Raw genomic sequence first — 22,041 nt, 5'->3', positions numbered from 1 at the left:
CCTTATGGGCAAAGCTTTCAGACGGCTGCCTTACCACTCTGCGCCACAAGAGGCTCTTTAGTCGATACTACCTCTTCACAAAATCCATCCCACTGGTCCTTTTCATAAGATCTTAGTGTGTTTTTGGGGGGCGGGTTTTTTTCTCCCTTAGTCCTTTGACTAAAGACATTCCCTTCCAGTTTACATTTCATTATTTGTTTTATTTTTATTAAGATTTGTGTCCATTTTTTGTCTAGGAACTTTTGTTGAAAGATGGTTTCACATCAACATCATAATCCCACATAAAATCCTTACCATCCTTCTGATGACATGCTGAGCCATTGATTGGCCCTCACTGGGGGAGATCCCTCAATAAGGTGACGGCAGTCCCTAACTGAGGGCCAATCAGAGGCTCCTCCTCTCCCCCTGCTCGTCCTCCTCCTCTTCCTGGCACTTAGAGTGAGGAAGAAATACATCCAGGAGGTAAGCCCAGGATCTGGGGACAGCTGTCCAACCATGATCCACAGCCTCCTGGCAACTGGGAAAGTGGGGAATGCCATCCATCTGCACTCTATAGTGGCCATGTCATGTACTCAAGTCTCCTGGTCATGGGAGGAGCTCGGGCAGGCCGTTCAGCCCAACTCACCATCTGGCCCTCCCTGCACTGTGCGAGCAAGGGTGAAGGGCCACAGGGCTCCTGCAGAGTGTGGTGGCCCAGCCAGCAAGCTTGGCTGCCCTGCTCTGCCTGCCCTTCTATGGTCTGTTTTAAAAATGAAATGAAAAAATATAAACACAGAAGAGAATCATATACAAGATTATATATCTCCATATCTAATAGTTAAGGATATTGGGGGCAGGCAAATTCACACGTTGGGTCAAGCACAGTCATTATTTAGAATCTGCAGGCTTGGGAGAATCCCCAGGTTTGCATAAAAATCTGACTTAAAAAATACAATAACTCCTCATTTGCAGATGTCACCCCTCCCCTATTGGACTTTTTCTTGTTGTTGCCATTGCAACCCCTAATAGCCTGTGAAAAAGTGGCAGCAAAGATGGCAGTGAGCAAAAGAGGATGAGATGAATAGCAGTCAGAAGGGGATGGGAGCCAGTAAGTGGGGAAGAACAGCCAGTAATACTGATGAGGACAGGTCGAAATAGTATTTCCCTATCCCATGATGCAGTTTCTTCCCGTTATGTTTTCATACATTGTCTGGCAACATGACCCACCCTGAACATGTAGGAGTAACACACCTTCGTTAACTTAAAACCATATAGGCAGTGGCAGCCCCCAGGCCAGTAAGCATCCTGAAGAGGCTCAGTAGAGTTATTCACATCATCAAGTCCTGTCTGAAGGAAGGGAGTAACTCAGGAGGTATCTGCAACTGAGACAGGGTTTCAGGACACTTCTGGTAGGGTAGAGAGGAGGACCAAGACAGGGAATAGGATTAGAAGGGTAGTCTATTTTAATAAGATCTGAAGCAGGCTGGGAAGGATGACATATTCTTCCTCAGGCAAAGGGTAAGAGCAGAGGTTATGGAAAAGAGAAGGAACAAGGTGGTGCAACCCCCTCCCTTCCTGGTATGAGGCCTTGCAGGTCCTCCACTGAAGGGAAAGTCATGGCAGAGTAAGGGACACATGGCCTTGGCCAAGGGCGAGCATCACATAAATCCTCTTAAACTCAGCAAGCACAACATTCTTGGATGCTTTGGGCTGATCCTGCGTTGAGCAGGGAGTTGGACTAGATGGCCTGTATGGCCCCTTCCAACTCTATGATTCTATGATCATCCTATCTTAATCCTGAAGTACAATTCTATGACAACAATGAACTTGACTTTTAGGACAGTACATGCTGCAGTACAATAGAGGAAGCATTTAAAATACTGAGAGGGGATATGGATTATTTGGGGGGAACACACAATCAGCTCTGAAAAGTTTATTTATGTACAGTGGTAACCATTACTTGCTCATTGGGCTCTCCTGATGTGTTACTCATTATGTTGAACATTAGAAAGGACCATGTGGAAAGTGCTACAGGCACAAGCCAACATGTGTAGCCATTACCCTATGGGTATGAAGGGCAAGGATCCTGTGGCTCAGGTTTGTACACACAACCCTTCCCCAGAACATTGTCCAATGTGTGGATGTCAGACTGACATAATGCAAATGCCTGGCAAGCAAAGCAATCACAGTTCTGCTCCCTTACCACGTGTAGGCTCAGTACAGTTGGCCTTTGTGTGAACTGGGGTCTGTTCTCCCCCAGAGGCACTGAAGGCAGTTGAGACACTTTTACCTTCAAAGTAAAGATTAAAAGTGACTCAAAAGCCTTATGAGCAGGAAAATTCTCTTTTCAAGAATTCCATTACAGCTATAAAGGAACAAAAGGTATGCACCAAGGAGAGGGGAGGGTACCAAGAAAAGAATGTCATTTGTTCAGTATATGTTAAAAATAAAGAATGAGAAAACACCTCTCAACACATCTGACACTTCATAAGTGAAGTCTTCATCTTTTAAAAAAGGCCTTCACTCTGTTACTTTTTGAAACTAAATCATAACCACGAGGTAAAATTAATCTCTTTGATCAAGATGTGCAGTTGCCTGTCTGGCCCCAAGTACATGCTGCTGAGCTGCAGAGATTTCAGATCATATCGATATCAATGTTAAATGGCTTTGGGTGGGGGGGTGGAAGTATTGCCTTGTGTTTAAAACACAGGACGGGGAGTCAGCTGTCTTTTCCTTTCAGACTTTATCTGAGATACTGGACAAGGCGTCCTTTTTCATAGCCTCTGACCACCACATTGTAATAGAAGACTGCATGGAATAATTGCTGGCTTGGGTTAAATTCATACTGCATCCCTACTTATCTATCAGGCTAAGTGTCTCAGGCTCATAGCTTTTATCACTGCAACCATCCTGTAATCCTCCCTCTGCATTAAGAATCCTCCGTCATATCTCCCAAAGATGGTATGAGCTGCTGAAAGATTACCTTTTCCCACCTGCAGAGCCCCAGTTCACTTCAGTTTACACCTCCTTACAATAATTGCATGAGTCTCTGTAGGGCAATCAACCTCAAACAGCAGCCATGAGAGACAAGAAAGGTTACCTCTCTGTTTGGAAAAGAACCTCTGTATGCTATCAAGTTGGACTTCCTTCTGCTTCTAGCAACCCTCTCAAGGTATGTTCCTTTGGTGTGCTTCTGGGTTTTGAAGAGGCAGAGCAGAAGGGGAAAACGCTGTGAGTGTGATGACTGTTAGCTCCCTACCTGATCGTTCCTGCCTGGGGGTGTGCTGTCAATAGGGAGAGACCACTCTGCCAATGAGAACCAATCAGTTCAAATTGCACTCTGTCAATTAGGGTCAAACAGCTCAAATTGCAATATGCCAATGAGGACCAATTAGTTCAAATTACATGCAGACAACTCATTGCCAACCTGATGCACTCTTCCAATGAGGGCCAATTGTGGGGCTTCTCTGACAAGCTCTGATGCTGGTAAGTTGCTCCATCCTCAACCTCTTCCCACCCTCAATCTTTTCCAGTCAAGGGAAGGAAGCAAGCTGCTTCCTTTGCCTCCTGTGTTGGTTTCAGCTGTCTTCTGGTAGAAAGCACAGACAAGCTGCCTGGGAGGCAGAAAGAATCAGTATTTTAAAAACAGAATGCAATTAATGTCTTAACTCAGTCCAGTGAGTCAATGTTTCCTTCAGGCAGTCTAAGAGCATCAGTGGAAGGAGCAAGTCACAGGTTGTGCCCATAATCTAGGCCTCCCAACCTCAAGTTAATATAGACTGTTACCAGCCTTTCAGTCTTCACTCTGTGATGACTCACAGTCTTCTGCAATAGCAATTGTCTTATTAACATGGTGTGGTGCCTTTTAGACTGGAGCTCTTTCCCAGCACATAGCTGTCATTGCTTAATTGGCTAAAATGAGCCAGGTGGGCTGACAAGGCAGGGAGCTGTAGCTGGAGGCTGAACAGAGGAATGAAGAGCTCCTGCAACAACTTTGGAATCTATGCCCTGATTTGTCTGAAGCTCCATTCTATCCTGCTGGTCTGTGTTCTCTGCCTGTTGACCATCTGGCTGGGCTAAGCTCTCATCCAATTGAGGCTCAGGTGAAGCTGGGAGCTCCTGGCATAGCCTTTATTCCAAGGAATCCTCCCTATTAGGACCTGAGCTCACAACACCTCTCTATGGCCCTCTAGCTATCCATTGGTGTATTCTTTGCTTTTCCCCACCCTCCCTTTCCTCAAAGGGGCTGGGGCGATCCAGCAGCCTTCCCCTCCCAGCCTGGCCCTTGGAAGATGTGAGGGGATGGGAAGGCAGCCCCCTCTTTACCTGTCCAGTCTGACCATTAGGAGATGTTGAGGGTGAGGAGACAGCCCCCCGCAACCTTCCCTGCCTGGTCTGGCTTTTTAGGAAATATGGGGCCCCACAGTAAGGATGCAGCCTCCATGGCCTTCCCTGCCCAGTATGCTCTTTTGGAGGGGGTGAGAATGTGGTAGCCCATCCCCCATGGCCTTCCCCAAGCAGCCTGGCATCTGGGAAATGTGGGGTGGGTGGGAAAAAGGAACCCCCCTGTGGCCTTTCCCACCCAGCCTGCCCTATAGGAGATGTGGGGATAGAAGCAGCATCTCTGCGGCCTTCCCTGCTTGGCGCAGCCTTTGGGAAATGTGGGGAGGGCAGGATGGTGGCAGCCCACCCCTCCATGGCCTGCCCGGCCCCCATCTGGAAGTTGGCAACCCAGCTGGCTGCATATGAAGAAGGAGTCAGGAATCAAACCCAGTTCTCGAGATTTGAGTCTGCTACTCTTTAACCACTCAAGATTGAGCGGGGTGGGGAGGGTCAGAACTCAGGAAGGTCAAATTGCTTGTGTATATTTTCTAATTAATTTTTTCATTTGTATACTGCCCTTACCTTCCTGGGTGCAACAGGCTTTATGTCTAGTTCTTAAATGATCTGGAACTAGGGATGAGTAGAGCAGTGGCAAAGTTTGCAAATGCCACAAAATTATTCAGGATGGGGAAAAGCAAGGCTGACTGAGAAGAGCCCCAGTATAGGTTCTCCACAAACTGAGAACAGGCAACAATGTAGCAAATGAGATTTAATGTTGGTAAGTGTTGGGAGATACACATTGGGACACAAAAATCCCAACTTCACGTATAGGCTAACAAGGTCTGAACTTGCTGAGATTGAGTGGTATAAAGATTTGAAGGTCACAGTGGATAGTTCAGTGAAAATGTCAACCCAGTATGCTGAAGCAATGAAAAAAGCAAATTCTATGTTAAGGATTAAAACTATTGACATTGTAATGCCTCTGTACAGATCCATGGTGTGGCCTCACTTGGAATACTGTGTATACCTCTGATAGCCATATCTCAGAAAGGATATTGCAGAGCTTAAAAAAGTACACAGAAGGGCAACCAAGATTATTGGGGTGTTGTACCACCTTTCCTATGAGGAAAGGCTGGAAATTCTGGGACTTTTCAGTTTAGAAAAGATACAGCAGGGGACATGATAGAGGTTTATAAAATCATGCATGGGTGAAGAGAATTGACAAAGATAACTTTTTAAACCTCTCCCACAATATAAAAACTTGAAGACATTAATGAAGCTGATGGACAGTAAGGACAAAGGGAAATACTACTTTACACACAGAGCGATTAAAATGTTGAATTCCCTGGCAGAGAATGTAGTGGTAGCCACTGGAATAAACAGTTTTAAAGGGGGATAGATTCATGGAGGATAAATATCAATGGATGCTAGCCATGGTGACTAAGGGAAACCTCCACATTCAAACACACTAAGCCTCTGAGTCTTGGAGCCAGAGGGCAAAATAAAGGGAAGACCTCAGCTGCTGTGCCCTGTTGTTGGCTATCTAGGAGAACTAGTTGGCCACTGTGTGAGACAGGATGCTGCACTTGATGGACTATTGGTCTGATCCAGTAGAGCTCTTATTTTCTAAGTTAATGTATATCCCACCTTTTTCCCCAGTAGGCACCCAAAGTGGCTTCTATAATTCTTCTCTCCTGCATTTTATCTTCGCAAAAATCCTGTGAAATAAGGTAGGCTGAGAATACGTGACTGGCCCAAGGTCATCTAACAAGTTCCCATGCTAGAATAGGGATTTGCCCCTGGGTCTTTCAGAACCTGCTCCAGTACTCTAACAATTACACATGCTGGATCCCTGCTGAAATATCTTTGGGTGGAATTAAAGGTGGCACTTTGTTTACTTAAAAAAACCCAACAGCATTGTGAACTGAGCCCAGAAACAGATATATTGTCAATACAGTTGTTCTGGTGCGAGTGTAATATGGTGGCAGCAACAGGTGTTAGCTGAAGTACAGACTGCCAAGTTTTGAACTAACTGTAGCTTCCTGATTGTTGTTGGCAGCCCAACATAGAACATGTCACAGTAATTCTAGTGCGGTAGCTGTGTTTGTCTATGGCAGCAAAAAAAAAAAGAAGAAGAAGAAGTAGTCCAGGGGCACCTTAAAGACCAACACTGATTCTCATATGAGCTTCCATGAGACAGAGCTCACTTCTTCAGATACAGTGGCTGTATTGTATCTGCAGAACTGAGCTCTGTCTCATGAATGCTCACACTTCAGTAATCCAACCTTGATGTTGCAATGACATTACTTGGTGTGTCCATGTTTACTGAGTCAGTTTACAAACCAGAACTATGTGCTGCCCTAAATAAAGTCAGGAGACGCACTGGTAGCAATGAAAAAAACCCTTGTTACTTGTTGAGCTCAGACAACTGAGAGCACGTGGAGAGAGCTACTGGGGAGAGTTGCTGCTGACCAGGTGAGGCTATTGTTCTGCCTGGGTGAGGTGATTGCAAGGTAATTGTTGGGAGGATTAAAAAGGGCTACTCCTCACCAGAGGCACGAGCCTTTGGGCTCTTGGCCGAGCAATTAGAATCAGTAGATTATATCAGTAGATTATATTTCCCTAGTACTTCCACTGCCTAGACATTACAATGGACCTCCAGGACACTCATCCCATCATCTGCAGTGAGTGTGACATGATTGCCTTCCTCCCAGAAGATAAGATGGACTACAGCTGCCCCAAGTGTAAGCTGGTAAGACTTTTGGAGGAAAAGATTAGGGCACTAGAAAACAGAATTATTACTCTGACCCAAAGTAAGAAAGGGGAGGAGTTCATAGTCCAGAGCTCTGCAACATGGAATAAAGAGAATACAACCAGTCCTGAAGAGGACAAGGAGATTGACCACAATAGGGAGCCTCTGCAGGCAGTTCGGAAAAAGACTGAACGGCGAAGGGCGAGACAGTTCTCGGGGCCTTTGGAGCTCCAGAATAGATTTCAGGCCCTTGCAGAGGAGGTGCAAGGGTCAACAAGGGAAGAGGTCCCAAAACAAACTCTAAGACAAAGGGAAGAGGCCACGGGGACAGAAGGAAATGGAGTTGAGAAGAAAAAAAAAAGGAGAGTACTGGTAATTGGAGACTCCATGCTAAGAGGAATGGATCGCCATGTGGCTGGGCCCGACCTCCTAACCCGAGAGGTGTGTTGCTTGCCAGGGGCGAAAATAAAATGTTTCAGAAAGGCTGCCCAAACTCCTCAAATCTACGGATCGCTACCCATTTGTGATGGTCCATGTGGGAACGAATGACATATACCTGAATACCATCACTCCTACTAAAAAAGACTATCAAGATCTGGGGAGGAAGCTCAAGCAAATGGGGGCACAAGTGGTATTCTCTTCAATCTTGCCTGTCAAGGGAAGAGGAATGCGTCGGGAGAGGAATGGAGGTGAATCGCTGGCTGCGTAGTTGGTGCCGGCAGGAGAGATTTGGTTTCTGGGACCATGGAATAGGCTTTCTTGAGGAAGGCCTACTAGCACCTGATGGACTGCACTTATCGAAACTGGGGAAGAATGTGTTTGGCAGGAACCTGGGGAGATTCATCAGGAGAGCTTTAAACTAAAGCCACTAGGGGAAGGAGACGATCAACATAGGGAGTGTATGGAAGGAACACGATCGGAGGCAGCCCAACCGGCAAGGCCAGCTCATAGGGAACCAAAAGTAAAAAGATTCAGATGTCTTTATACTAACGCCCGAAGCATGGGCAATAAAAAGGAAGAGCTGGAACTTCTCATGCTGATGGAAAGGTATGATCTAGTAGGCATCACAGAAACTTGGTGGAATGATTCTCATGACTGGAATGTAATGGTGGATGGATATGAACTGTTCAGAAAAAACAGAATAGATCGAAGAGGTGGAGGAGTGGCACTGTATGTGAGGAAAGCGCTTACCTGTCAGGAAATTCTAGTGAAGGAGAGCATATATACAGTGGAAAGCATCTGGGTGAAAATAAGCGAGGGGAAAACAAACAGTGTGGTGGTTGGTGTCTGCTACCAACCGCCTGACCAACGAGAGGATGTGGATGCTGCACTTTGTGAGCAGCTTGAGAAAATATCCAAATGGCAGGACCTTGTCATCATGGGTGACTTCAATTTCCCAGATGTGTGCTGGGAAACAAACTCTGCGAAGCGTCCTCAGTCATGCAAGTTTCTGACCTGCCTGGCTGACAATTTCATTTATCAAATGGTAGATGAACCCACAAGAGGTTCAGCCATACTGGACTTAATACTGACCAACAGGCAAGAGTTGGTGGATGAGGTGAAGGAGGTGGGGACCCTAGGGGGAAGTGACCATGTCCTCATAGAATTCCTTTTGAGATAGGGAGCCAAGGAAGCTTGTAGCCAGACGCGGATGTTGGATTTTCGTAGGGCAAACTTTAATAAACTCAGAGACATGATGAGTGTCATACCATGGACGAGAATGCTGGAAGGGAAGGGAGCATGTGAAGGGTGGGCGCTACTCAAACAAGAGCTATTGCATGCTCAATCAATGACTATCCCAGAAATACGAAAACACTGCAGGAGCTCTAAGAAGCCTATTTGGATGAACAGAGAACTTCAAGAGGAACTAAGAAAGAAAAGGAAAATGTTCAGGAAATGGAGGGAAGGACAGAGCTCTAAAGAAGAGTACCTACAGGTTACTAGGCACTGTAGATCAATCATCAGAAAGGCCAAAGCTGAGAGTGAGCTAAGATTGGCCAGGGAAGCCCATTGTAACAAGAAAAGATTTTTCAGTTATGTGAGGAGCAAACGTAAAGTAAAGGAGGCAATAGGCCCACTGTTGGGTGCGGATGGACAAACTCTAACGAAAGATGCAGAGAAAGCAGAAAGGCTTAGTGCCTATTTTACATCTGTTTTTTCCCACAGGTCAAAGTGTTTAGGCACATCTAGAGATGGCTGTAGCCAAAGGATAGTGTCTGGGTGGCAGGTTAACATGGATAGAGAGGTTGTCGAGAGGCATTTAGCTGCACTGGATGAGTTCAAATCCCCTGGTCCAGATGAAATGCACCCGAGAGTACTCAAAGAACTTTCCAGAGAACTTGCACAGCCCTTGTCCATCATCTTCGGAACCTCTTTAAGGACTGGAGATGTCCCGGAGGACTGGAAAAGAGCAAACGTTATTCCGATCTTCAAAAAAGGGAGGAAGGATGACCCGGGAAACTACAGACCAGTGAGTCTGACCTCTGTTGTGGGGAAGATCTGGAGGACGATTTGGTGATCCAAGGAAGTCAGCATGGATTTGTCTCCAACAGGTCCTGCCAGACCAACCTAGTTTCTTTTTTTGACCAAGTAACAGGTTTGCTGGATCGGGGAAATTCGGTTGATGTCATTTACTTGGATTTTAGTAAAGCTTTTGACAAGGTTCCCCATGATGTTCTGATGGATAAATTGAAGGACTGCAATCTGGATTTTCAGATAGTTAGGTGGATAGGGAATTGGTTAGAGAACTGCACTCAAAGAGTTGTTGTCAATGGTGTTTCATCAGACTGGAGAGAGGTGAGTAGCGGGGTACCTCAGGGCTCGGTGCTCGGCCCGGCACTTTTTAACATATTTATTAATGATCTAGATGAGGGGGTGGAGGGACTACTCATCAAGTTTGCAGATGACACCAAATTGGGAGGACTGGCAAATACTCCGGAAGATAGAGACAGAGTTCAACGAGATCTGAACACAATGGAAAAATGGGCAAATGAGAACAAGATGCAATTTAATAAAGATAAGTGTAAAGTTCTGCATCTGGGTCAGAAAAATGAAAAGCATGCCTACTGGATGGGGGATACGCTTCTAGGTAGCACTGTGTGTGAACGAGACCTTGGGGTACTTGTGGATTATAAACTAAACATGAGCAGGCAGTGTGATGCAGCGGTAAAAAAGGCAAATGCCATTTTGGGCTGTATCAACAGAGGCATCACATCAAAATCACAAGATGTCATAGTCCAATTGTATACGGCACTGGTCAGACCACACCTGGAGTATTGTGTGCAGTTCTGGAGGCCTCACTTCAAGAAGGACGTAGATAAAATTGAAAGGGTACAGAGGAGAGCGACGAAGATGATCTGGGGCCAAGGGACCAAGCCCTATGAAGATAGGTTGAGGGACTTGGGAATGTTCAGCCTGGAGAAAAGGAGTTTGAGAGGGGACATGATAGCCCTCTTTAAGTATTTGAAAGGTTGTCACTTGGAGGAGGGCAGGATGCTGTTTCTGCTGGCTGCAGAGGAGAGGACACACTGTAATGGATTTAAACTTCAAGTACAACGATATAGGCTAGATATCAGGAAAAAGTTTTTCACAGTCAGAGTAGTTCAGCAGTGGAATAGGCTGCCTAAGGAGGTGGTGAGCTCCCCCTCACTGGAAGTCTTCAAGCAAAGGTTGTATACACACTTTTCTTGGATGCTTTAAGATGCTTAGGGCTAATCCTGCGTTGAGCAGGGGGTTGGACTAGATGGCCTGTACGGCCCCTTCCAACTCTATGATTCTATGATTCTATCACTGCTACTTCACAGTCTTTCAAATTAACTTTGTGGTGTATTTTGTCTGATTCATGCTTTAACCCCCTTAAATTTCCCCAGCGTCTCTTAATAATCTGGGCAATTAGGGCACTTTTAGAGGAAAATAGAAGATCACCTGAAGCCAGCTCTGGCTGGCTTAGCCTCTCATACCAAGTTCCTACTAGCGTTGGGCACTTTGGCATTCGAAGCGGCCATCTGTGCCTGAAGCAGCCAGCACCGGGGGGAGGGGGGGGAGGGAGACGTGGGTGCAGCGATAATAAAGCTGTCCTGACTGAGCACAAATATCAGGGGTTTCTCAGCCTCCCCCACCTCACAGGGTGTCTGTTGTGGGGAGAGAAAAGGGAAGACGACTGTAAGCCTTTTTGACACTCTTTCTGGTAGAGAAAAGCAGCATATAAGAACCAACTCTTCTTCTTCTTTGGAACTTTGACAGCTCCAAAAGGGCCCTGATCTCTGCTGTATAAAGTGGATTTGATTAAAAGAAATTTTTAGCAGCTGTATTGTTTGTCTCCTTTTAGGCCACTTGTTTTTATGCTGTTGACGTTTTTTTTTGTAAACCTGCCTTGCTCTCGGTATCTATGAATAAAGACAGCCTAAAATCATTTTAACAAACTGCATTTTCAGACTTTTCCATACCCTGGAGCAGTGGTCCCCAACCTTTTTGAGGCTGGGGACCGGCAGGGCAACTGCCCGCCGCGCATCGCGGTATGCGTGGCTGAAATCGCGCATGCGCGGCACTTTCGCGCATGTGCGATTTCGGCCACGCATGTGCGATGCGCGGGTGCGGCCCTGATTCCCTCTCCCCCCCTCCCGCAGTAAGAAGCTTCCTGGGCCGCAAGCTTGCGGCCTGGGAAGTTTTTTACTGCGGGGGGGGGGGCGGGGAGAGGAGCCGCGGCCCGGCGCCAAGGCCTTCTCGGCCCGGCACCGGGCCACGGCCCACGGGTTGGGGACCACTGCCCTGGAGTATCTATGGTAGACACTCAAGAAATAAACGTTTCCAAGTGTGGACCCTCCCAGACCCACTCAAGTGCTTCTCTGACGCGCACACAAGCATGGGTAGGATGATAAAACAAGATAGTGTGAGTCATGGGAGTAAGGATGTTTATTTTTTTAACTTATCTGCACATTGGAAGTGTGATGTGAGGTAAGTGCGTGACATGCACATAGCATGTATACATTTTTTTGGGGGGGGGGATCTTCTGAACTGCATTCAAATTAAAATATGACAACTTTTTAAACATTTCTGTGAAGGTGGCAGCAAGGGATATTCCACAGGACTTCATGAAGCATCTCATTTATTTAACCTGATCTTAAGTTTGTACCATTAATGTATCTGTTTTCAAATATATCTCTACCTCTTTACTTGGACCCCAACTTAGAAAAGTAGTGAGCTCAATGACACTCCTTGTACTCTTAATGCAAAGCATGTTCTTAAGTATCTTGCTGAGATGGGACTTTATAAAGCAGAGATCATATGTCTTTGGGATGTGGCAAGGCTGTATTCATAAATGTTTGTAAAGTGCTCTCAGCTCCTCCAGTGATAGACACTGGAGAAATATTATCATTATTAAAGCCTTGAGATGCATCAAGGCTTTACTGTTCACTCAAAGACCTGATCTTAAGACAAGGTGACATGGGTAAGGAAGAAAAGGTAAAGCTAGAAGAGGCAGCACAGAACCACATAATTAAGTTTTCCTTTCCACATGATAAGGTGTTTGCAGGATGATGCCAAGAACAGCTCCAACTACAATTGTGCCCAAGTACAGATGCTTAAGCCCCTGCTGAGATCAGGTGATTAAAATGCACACATATGTCTGGGTACAAGGCTGCAACATTCATTCCATTAAATGGGATCTGAGTAATAATCAGAGCTTAATTTGAATTAAAGGTTGAGCTCTTGACCATGCAAATAGTAGAGATGTGTAGAGTGCGCCCCCTCATCACGGCATACCCGCAACAGAACCACATTTGCCTACTCTGTCTTCCTGACAAGTGTGCCAATAGCATTATAGGTATGAATCTGCGACACGTTATGGTGCCCACCTGAAGCAGAAGTGACATCTGTGCAGTAAAATAACTTTGTACTGAGCAATTGTAAGGATATCCAGAGCATGCAAGTCTTTGATTAGTGAGTATGGCTTCCTCCCCCACCCTTAAAAGAAAATAAATTCACCATGGCTAATCTGTAGTAAGACATGTGACATTTCTACCACTTGCTCTAACCCAAAAACTAACCCCCTCAGGAGATAGCTGCCATACTGAGGGGTTTCTTTTGGAGTAATAGTTAAGACAGAATGCACATAACGTGGGGCTAGCAAGGCCTATCTACGATCTTACATACCAGTCAAAACCAGTACACACCCTTTTTAGCCATCCTCAAATAGTTTGTGTGAAACAGTTTCTGCTCAAAAACCTGCTAAATAATTTATGGAAACTAGGTGATTGGCACCTTTTTAAAGACAAAGAAAGAACCACCATCCTGCTGCATGCAGCGGAAAGTCTCAATGTGAACACAAATTTTTGATGCACTTCATCTGGTAAAATTCTATGCCTCTCTCTCTGTGTCCCTTATGAATATTAGTTCCATGCACATGACAGTCAGCATTCTCAAGGATGTGAAACAGGAGGCCCAACAGCAGCTGATGACACCAAAAGGGACTTTACTGATTATAGTAAAGAAGTTAGGTCCAAACCATACATAATGGTGGGAACTACATCCAGATTCCCACTGAGCTGCATAAAGCATAGTGCTCACCCACCCCCCAACACGTAGACTTTCCTGGATTGCTGTAAGTTCTGAAAAGGGGGAAAGAAAGGTATAATATGTATATGCTTTTCTCTGGGCTTGGGGATTAAAGCCACCTAGGAATAGGGAATTAAACTGAAGAAAAACATTAAATCTTCACATTCCCTGGTCACACGGCCATATTCTACCCTCACCCAGTCACTATAAATGTTTTCCTCTTAGAAGGATACAACTTCTGCACATTCATGAATGAATCCCTTTGGTTACAAGTGAGTTGGTTACATGTTCGCTAAGTTCCAGATCACGAAGAAAGAGATCACATTATTGTATAAGCTACAGGTCACTCTTTGGAACTCAATGCTAGTAATAAGGACTAGGCAGAGTCCAAATCTGACCAACTCTATTCCTCGGTGCTTTAGAAATGAAATTCACATTCAACAATAAGTCACAGATAAGCCATATCACACGGGCTAGTGCCAGAGCCAGTCTGGTACAGAGAGCGTCACTAGAAACTCAGAGACCCAGGTTCAAATCCTCAGTTTCTTACAAAACTCACCAGCTAACACCTTGGGACAGTCTTTCACCTTGACCAGCCTTACAAAGATGTAGTAAGGTCAAAAGGGGAGGGCGGAGAACTCTGTATGTTGCCTGAGCTCCTTGGAGGATGGGTGGGATTAAGAAAATATTTATATAGGCAGACAAAAACTCACATCTATGGTATTTACATTTTGGTCACATAAGAGCATCTGCTTTCAGGTAACATAAACAAACAGCCCAAGTATCATACAATTAGAAAGGGGAGGGTTGATTTAGTTTGGCTGCAATGAAAGCAAATCTGGTATGGTATTTTGTAAGAATGTTTCAACTGTTTCAGAAGAAACTCAATAAATGGAACCCTTTGACTACTGCCCATCCTCAAAGCAGATGTTACATAGTGCTTATTTTTTTTAAAAGTACCTTGAGCAGTAAGGCCTCCATGGCTTCTCCTCAGCTGCTTCAGTTTTCTTACTTGTTCCACTAATGAACAAAATACATTCAGAGATTATGAAAACTTTACTCATATGATTTTAATGTGCAAAAACAGTAAAAATATGTTTGTTCCCCTTAACTCTCCGGCACAAAAGATTCTATTTAAAGCTATACATAGGTAGCCTTGAGCACTGTAGCATCTTGGCCAAAAATTAAAATATGACTACCCCTACTTAGCTGTTCAGGATTTTGAAGTTCAAAATTACCATCTTGTTATTCCTGATGGTTTGTCAAACTGCTGCATTCACAAAATTATTTTAAATGTTATTAGAATGTGAAAAAAATTAAATAATTATAATAAAATAAAATTAAATAATAATAATAAAAATAAAAATATAGGGCGAGAAGGTGCCCAGCTTAATTCTTGGAACCTCCAATGTAAAAGAACAAAAGATTGGAAAGACTGAGACCCCAGAGGGGTCTCAGAGCAGATAATACTGACTTTTATAGACCAATGATCTGATTCAGTGTAAGGTAATTTATAGAATTAGTTCAAAATAGTTCATTGTGAGACACTGCTTGATGGCCAAAGGGAATATGGGCAGTTATTTTTTTCTCATTTTCAAAGAAAGAGGACATTTGTTTTATGTGACCAGCTTGTATAGCCATTCCTCAGTTTTTGTGAACATCATAATATCTCACATAATGGTATCTAACACCAGATAAGGCAAAGCAATAAATACTGAAATCCATCTTCTGCATTTAGGAAGTTGGAGGTAAAATGCACATGTATTTATCTTGTTAGCATTATACACACACGCACAATCTCTGGTGGCCATAAACATTAATTAATAGAAAATATGCATGCCATTTCTGAAGCTGCTTGCTGGAATCTTTAGTTTCCATTTGGGTTTGAATGGCTTAACTTGCTATGGATTATAACCATTGTGGTCCTTCTTATCCATTTCATACAAGAAAACATTAAACCCAGTGCCTTGCATTAAATCCATGCCTTGCACTCAGGTCACAGTTATGAGATACCTTGAGTTATTTGCACTGATCTTTAGTAAAACAAGTGACATGTTTAACTATTTTGATTAATTTGAGTAACTTTAGAATTGGGTGCTGATGCTGACATTGGGTAGGGGGTTGGACTCGACCTTCATAACTCTTACATTCTAGGATTCTGTATTGTTGAATCAATGCCAAGTTTTCCCCATAATATGATTATTATATAATTTATTAAGTTTAAATATATGAAAATATATCTAAATGCTATTGCAAAAAGCAAGATACTTTTAAAAAAAGGTCTTTCTTACTTAGGTTTTTGTGTTTTCTCATTTCACTTTTTAAGTTGCTGGAGTTGTCTGAAACACCTATAATATTTTCAAGCTCTCTGGTGCCCTCTAAAGCCTGAAAGAAGAATTTAAAAATTAAATCTCATTCTTGAAGCTCATAAAGAATGTAATCCCAAAATCTCCCACTTTTTTTGTTTTCCTCGTTTATACTGAGTAATTTAAAAATGCTTGTATATGCCCAAGCACCCAATAAATACTGTGGGAAGACCAGCCTGAGGGAAACCAGACTGCCATTTTGTGCTAACAGAAATGATATTGTTTTAATCCTTTCCAATCTATTTTCAGGCTTGATTAAGGGACTAAAACAGCCATGATCATCCTGGTAGATGACCTGTACTAGGAGAGGAACATATGTAGTGTGACTCTCTTGGTTTGCCTGGACCTCCCAGAAGTTTTCAATAATGTGAATCATGGGATCCTTTTACAACGCCTATGTCAGCTGTGACCAGGAAGCATCGCTCTGTGGTGATTCTATTCCTATCTAAAGGGTAGGTTTCACAAGGTGGTGCTGGGGATCTGCACCTCAGATGGATCGAGCAAGTCCCTATTTTGTCCCCTATGCACTTCAACCAAACTGCTCAGTGAGGTCATCTGGAGATCTGGTCTGACCTACCACTAACATACTAAGGACATTCATGACTATCTTGTACTTCCACTAATATGCAAGTGACACTCATCTCGCTCACACATCTATCTGATCCTAGGGAGGCTGTGACCCCATCCAGTGGCTGGAGGCAGCTTTAGAGTGGGCTGAAGCAAATACACTGAAGTGTAATCCAGGACTTTAGGTGTCGCTTGTTAAGAATGAGGTTGCACTCCCCTTGAAAGAACAGGTCTGTAGTCTTGGGGTGCTCTTGGATCCAAGCTTATTGCTGGATAAGCAGGTGACAGTCATAGTCAGAAGTGCTTTTTCCAGCTTTGAATGGTTAACCTTAGCAGAAACAATCTGGCCACTGTGGTACATTCTTTGATTACATCTAGATAAGATTACTGCACTGCACTGTACACTGCATTGCTTCTCCCAATTTGTCCCCCCCCCCCCCGAGAGCATTGCACTCTGCGAACTCCAATTTGTTGGTAATCCCTGGGCCTAAAGCACCCGGCCCTTGCTCCATCCTGTTGGAATGAGTTGCCAGTTGAAATCCAGGCCCTGATGGAGCTGTCAAAGTTCCGCAGGGCCTGTAAAAGGTCACTCTTCTGCTGGGTTTAGGATTGGGTACAGGCGAGGGTTAGTTGAATCACCAATCCAAAGAGAAGAAAAAAATGGATGTTATGGCTAAACCAATATTCTTTTTTTATTCAAAAAATGTTCTTTGCCTTATTAAATATAACTGAAAACTAATTTTTACATATTTTTTAATGATAGCTCAAAAATGAAAGCTAATTCTCTAATTTATCCTTTATAATAACTGAGAAATCAAAAGCCAAAATGGGATCTGGATACATTCAATTTTTCAATAGCCTGTTTTCAACAGAATCTTCCTCAGTGACTAAACTGTTCAAACAGGAATTCAATTCCTGTGTTCTTCAATTATTTCATATATATTGTCCCAAAGGCTCACAATCTCTAGGAGGAATCCTTCAATGCTCAAAGGCAAAAAAACCCTGCATAGAACCCACACGGGCCTTTCCCCTTCTCATGTCTCCCCCTTTAGACCATCTCCAGTCTGGTTAGGCTGGAGGCAGGTATTTAAGAAGGTGGAGGGGGGAGGGAATAGTACTGTTTTAACTGCTTTACTATTATTGTTAACTGCTTCGAGACCGTTTGCTGGGAGGGTTGCTATAGAAATTGAATAAATAAAAAATAAGTATATGGAGTTGCCCTTGAAATGATTGAGAACTTCAGTTGGTACAGAATGCTGTAGCCAAGTTCTGGCCCATCCACCCTGGCTCCTGCTGTTTTGAGGCACAAAATAATTAGTCTTCCTCTGCACTACTTTTTCTGAAATATATCCCATACCCACCCCCCCAAGTTGTTATTAGCCTATTAAGGAAATAGGGCACCTCTATTGTACCCATTTTCCTTTCCATAATATTATGTATGGAAGGCAATTGTTCACAGGAAAATATGGCAGAGAAAAAGGATTATGGCAGAGGAAAAGGATTTCTTTATCTGCTCTGAAAAAAAAATTAAAAGCAAAACATCAGTATCTTATCCAGTTGTGCTTTCAAAAGACCATTTCACTCCTCATTCAATAAAACGGATGTGGCAGTGAATCATATGAAAATATAAGACTGCTTTATATCATATTTTTCCTAGGCACTTCAGAACACTTTGTACATTGCAACAACCCCTGTCAGATAGGGTAGCATTATGAATCCCTGTTTTACAAAGGGAGAAGGAGGGTGATGATGGTTGACATAACAATTGGAGAATTTATGACCAAGGTGGACTTCCAACAGAAAACTACTCACTGAGTTCAGACCACCATGAGCTGTCTTTCAAGAACAGCATAGCATGAGTATGTGGAGAAGGTGCTAGAGAGGAAAGGGGGAATTTCCTCTGCCAAAGGTCTATTTGTCCATGAAATGTGAGGAGATCCCCTCTTCAAAAAGACAGCTTCATGCCATTTTTCAAAGGTTCACTGATTCCCATGAGCAGCTTTTCAGGGGAGCAGGAAGAAGAGTTGGTTCTTAAATGCTACTTTTCTCTACCTGAAGGAGTATCAAAGCGGCTTTCCCTTTCCTCTCCCCACAACAGACACCCTGTGAGGTGGGTGAAGCTGAGAGAGCGCTGATATCACTGCTCGGTCAGAACAGTTTTATCAGTGTCATGGCGAGCCCGAGGTCACCCAGCTGGCTGCATGTGGGGGAACAAAAAATCCAACCTGGCTTGCCAAATTAGAAATCTGCACACCTAACCACTATACCAACCTGGCTCTTGAAGCTGCAGAAAGATTTACTCAGTGGCAATTTATATATATATATATACACACACATACACACATACACACATACATACATACATATATATATATATATATACACACACACACACACATACACGCACACACACACACTAGTGTTTTAAAAATGGGCTTTGAAAGGGGCGGCAAGCAGGAGGGCATGAGAGGGTGGCCGCGACTCCCTTTGGCCTGCAAAGCAGGTTAAAGGAAGTGGTGGTGACAGGGCTTTGCAAGGAGGCTCCAAACACCCCCCCCCCCGGCTCCCTCTGAGCAGGAGCGTACCTGCATGCCGCAAAGCTCTGTCACTGCCTCTCTCCTTGTGGGCAACAATGGGTGTCGCAGCCACTAGGCTTCTAGCAGGCAAGGAGGGAGGTGGGAGCTGGAGGGGGAGGGCCAATCAGGGTGGACCTGGATGGACTGGGCCCCAGACAGTCTCCTCCCAGGTGGCTGTTTCCCAAATATATAAGCGAGAAAAATAGTCTTAAGGATATATTATAAAGGCTACACAATGGTATTCTATACAGCTCATTTATGTATTACACTGCGTATCTTCTTCTTTCAAGGACTCAAAGAAGTATGAATTTACCCTGTATTAGCCTTGTAACAATGCGGTGAGACTAAGAGAGAATGAGTGGCTCGAGGTCACTCAGCCCACTTCATGGCAAAGCGGACACTGCAATCCACATGCCCCCAGCCCAAGTCCAGCATTCTTTCCCTGAGGATTTAACAGCAGCAGTTTTGAAGCACTGAAAACCAGGACAAGAGCAGTCCTAAGGCCAAAGAAAACTCCAGGGAACTCACCTGAATATACTTAAAGTAATAATATGTAATGAAAGAGTAAAGACCAAAATGCAATAGAAGAAAAAATTCATTTTACAAAAAGAAAAGAAAGAAATGATGACGGACAACATGCCTGCAAACTGATCAAGGTCTGCCTCAATTCCAGAAATCTGTCCACTGAATCCTCAGCTGCAGGTTGTGTCACCAAGAATCTAAAGAAGTGAGGAGACATACAATATTAATTTAAAATAATGTAATTTCTGAAACTGAAAGAATGCAAGGAAGGGGATCTGCAAATAATGTAGTATTTCCTTATTCCCATCCCTTGCCATGATTGTTTGTGCAGTCATATAAACCTAGGAAACTTCCCTAGAACTCATTATGTTTTTCATTTGTACTTATTTGCCACCAAGGGAAGCATACAGGATTTACAACTTACAGTGAATCATCCAGTTGAAACATCATAGGATCATGATGTCTTTCACAGACAAAAAGACAATGGCCACTATACAATAACATACGGCCACATGCAAATACCAGGGAAATCTAAGACCAATTTTTTCCTTCAGAATGTAAGCCTGGAAAAGCACAAAAAGTATTAATATGTAGGCGTTCGTGTACATGTATTTTCTTGGCAGCTAATTAGCTATTGCTGTTTTGCAACACTGCACTGGCAGTATTTGTTTCCCTTGGGGACAGCTCCCAGCTCTCCTCAAATATACTATTGAAGAAAAAAAAGACTTATTTGTACAAAAGCACCATCAGACTAACAGCATGCAAGCTGGAGAAATTTTGGTGTGCCAAAGGCTCAATGAAAGGTTAGGCTGTTCACCCAAAGTGCCACCCCAGCAAAGCAACTGGTTCTCCGCTCAGAAGGTGAATTTAAGGGGCTGGTGATCTGCCCTACCGCTGTCAAGCACCTGGTTTGCTTCAATAACAGAAGCCTTAAACCCCAAGATTGCTGAAATGCCTCTATCCGCATTGTCAGTAATACTACAAGAAGAGACATGTGCATTCTTATTATCATTATGCCACTGCTAGCTAAGCTTACTTGTCATTCTTTTCCATTTGAGGCTGTTCGTGTTTGGATGAGCTCTTCAACCAGTCATGGACTTTCTTTTGGTAATCTAGGAATAAAGATGTTACAGAGCTGGGAATAAATGAATAAATAAATTCCCCTGTACACTAATTGCAAGAGGGAAAAGTCACTTGGGAAAATGCTGCTTGTCCTATAACAAACGTCTGCCATAATCAACACAAGGCTTCTCTGAAATTCCGTTTTAACAGATGCCTTTTCCTGTTAACATACATGATTAGAGTTCTCATTTTATAAACAAAAAACAACTTAAAAGGGAGGAGAGGAACAGAACCACAAAAAGTAAAACAAATAGGTAATGCTAAGCAGGTATAAGGTGATGCAAGAGGTCCAGTTAAAGGATTACAGAATGCAAAAAGGAAATGATAATATTTTTAAAAAGACAGCAAGCAGTACAAACAGATAGAAGATAAGAAGATACTACATTTTTGACTGGTGAAAACTGCAAGTCTTGAGAACAGTCTGCGGAAGGAAAAAGGATAGTGAAAATTCCAAATGCAACCAAATGGTACAAAATATGCATGAACAATTTATCACAAATTCAGGGAAACAGAGTTGGGCAGAAGGGGGGGAAGCAATGAATTTCAGGCTTTGATTACACTTGAAAATGTGAACAGATTTAAAGGAAGAAATGGCAAAATGCAAGAACATGAAAAAAAACTGATATAAAAAGAGCTATTAATCTTGGTGGTGAAACAAAAACAATCCCAAAGAAGGCATGCTGGCAAAACAGACACAAGTTTGTTGTTGAGTCCAAGGACATTTAGCTATATTTGAGATGGCATCACAACTACACATACTATACCTCTTCACAAAGCACCTTTTCACACTACTACTTCCTCCACTTAGTTGAGGAAGGATTGAATTTCCAGATGTTTTACATTCTGTGTAATGGACCCTCACAAGGCTACAGCTGTTCACAGAGAAATATGTGTTCGTTATGTACTATGAAAACATATAAAAGAACATGATCAGAAAGCATTAGTTCTATTAAGATATGTCATAATAGATTTTTATTTAGATTTGCATTCAGTCATGAAAGCATAGTGCCAAGTAACACATTAAAACCAGAGAAACTGAATAGAAAAACATTTAAGATTGAAAAAGTATTAATTTTAGAGCCTACTGTCAATCAGTTAGCTCAGTTAAACTTGTCATTATGTTGATAAGTATATCAACAGCAAAATGATTTTAACATTAAATTATAAGATAAAAACATTAAAGGAAGAGAAAAGGAAAGGTTTTTAACCAACAATTTGGAATCTATGTTCTTGCCATCATTTTGCAGTCTGGTAAAACCAGAAAGGGGAAGCTATTGCTACT

At 43.3% G+C, this 22,041-nt stretch overlaps 1 protein-coding gene across 6 annotated transcripts in view; it reads right to left on the bottom strand.

The window, feature by feature from the left end:
- The window catches only part of ITGB3BP (integrin subunit beta 3 binding protein), a 107,785-nt gene that overhangs the window by 65,264 nt on the left and 20,480 nt on the right, over window positions 1-22,041 (bottom strand). For all 6 annotated transcript variants that reach the window (XM_077333489.1, XM_077333488.1, XM_077333490.1 and 3 more), the window contains exons 4-7: window positions 20,674-20,749; window positions 19,756-19,834; window positions 15,898-15,991; window positions 14,567-14,626 (exon numbers count right to left, since the gene is read on the bottom strand). In XM_077333489.1, coding sequence (XP_077189604.1) covers window positions 14,567-14,626; window positions 15,898-15,991; window positions 19,756-19,834; window positions 20,674-20,749 — 309 coding nt within the window. The remainder of the gene's footprint in view (window positions 1-14,566; window positions 14,627-15,897; window positions 15,992-19,755; window positions 19,835-20,673; window positions 20,750-22,041) is intronic.

The sequence above is a fragment of the Paroedura picta genome, chromosome 4 (genome assembly GCF_049243985.1).
Source record: "Paroedura picta isolate Pp20150507F chromosome 4, Ppicta_v3.0, whole genome shotgun sequence".
NCBI lineage: Eukaryota > Metazoa > Chordata > Lepidosauria > Squamata > Gekkonidae > Paroedura > Paroedura picta.
This window is presented reverse-complemented; position numbering and strand designations above follow the sequence as displayed.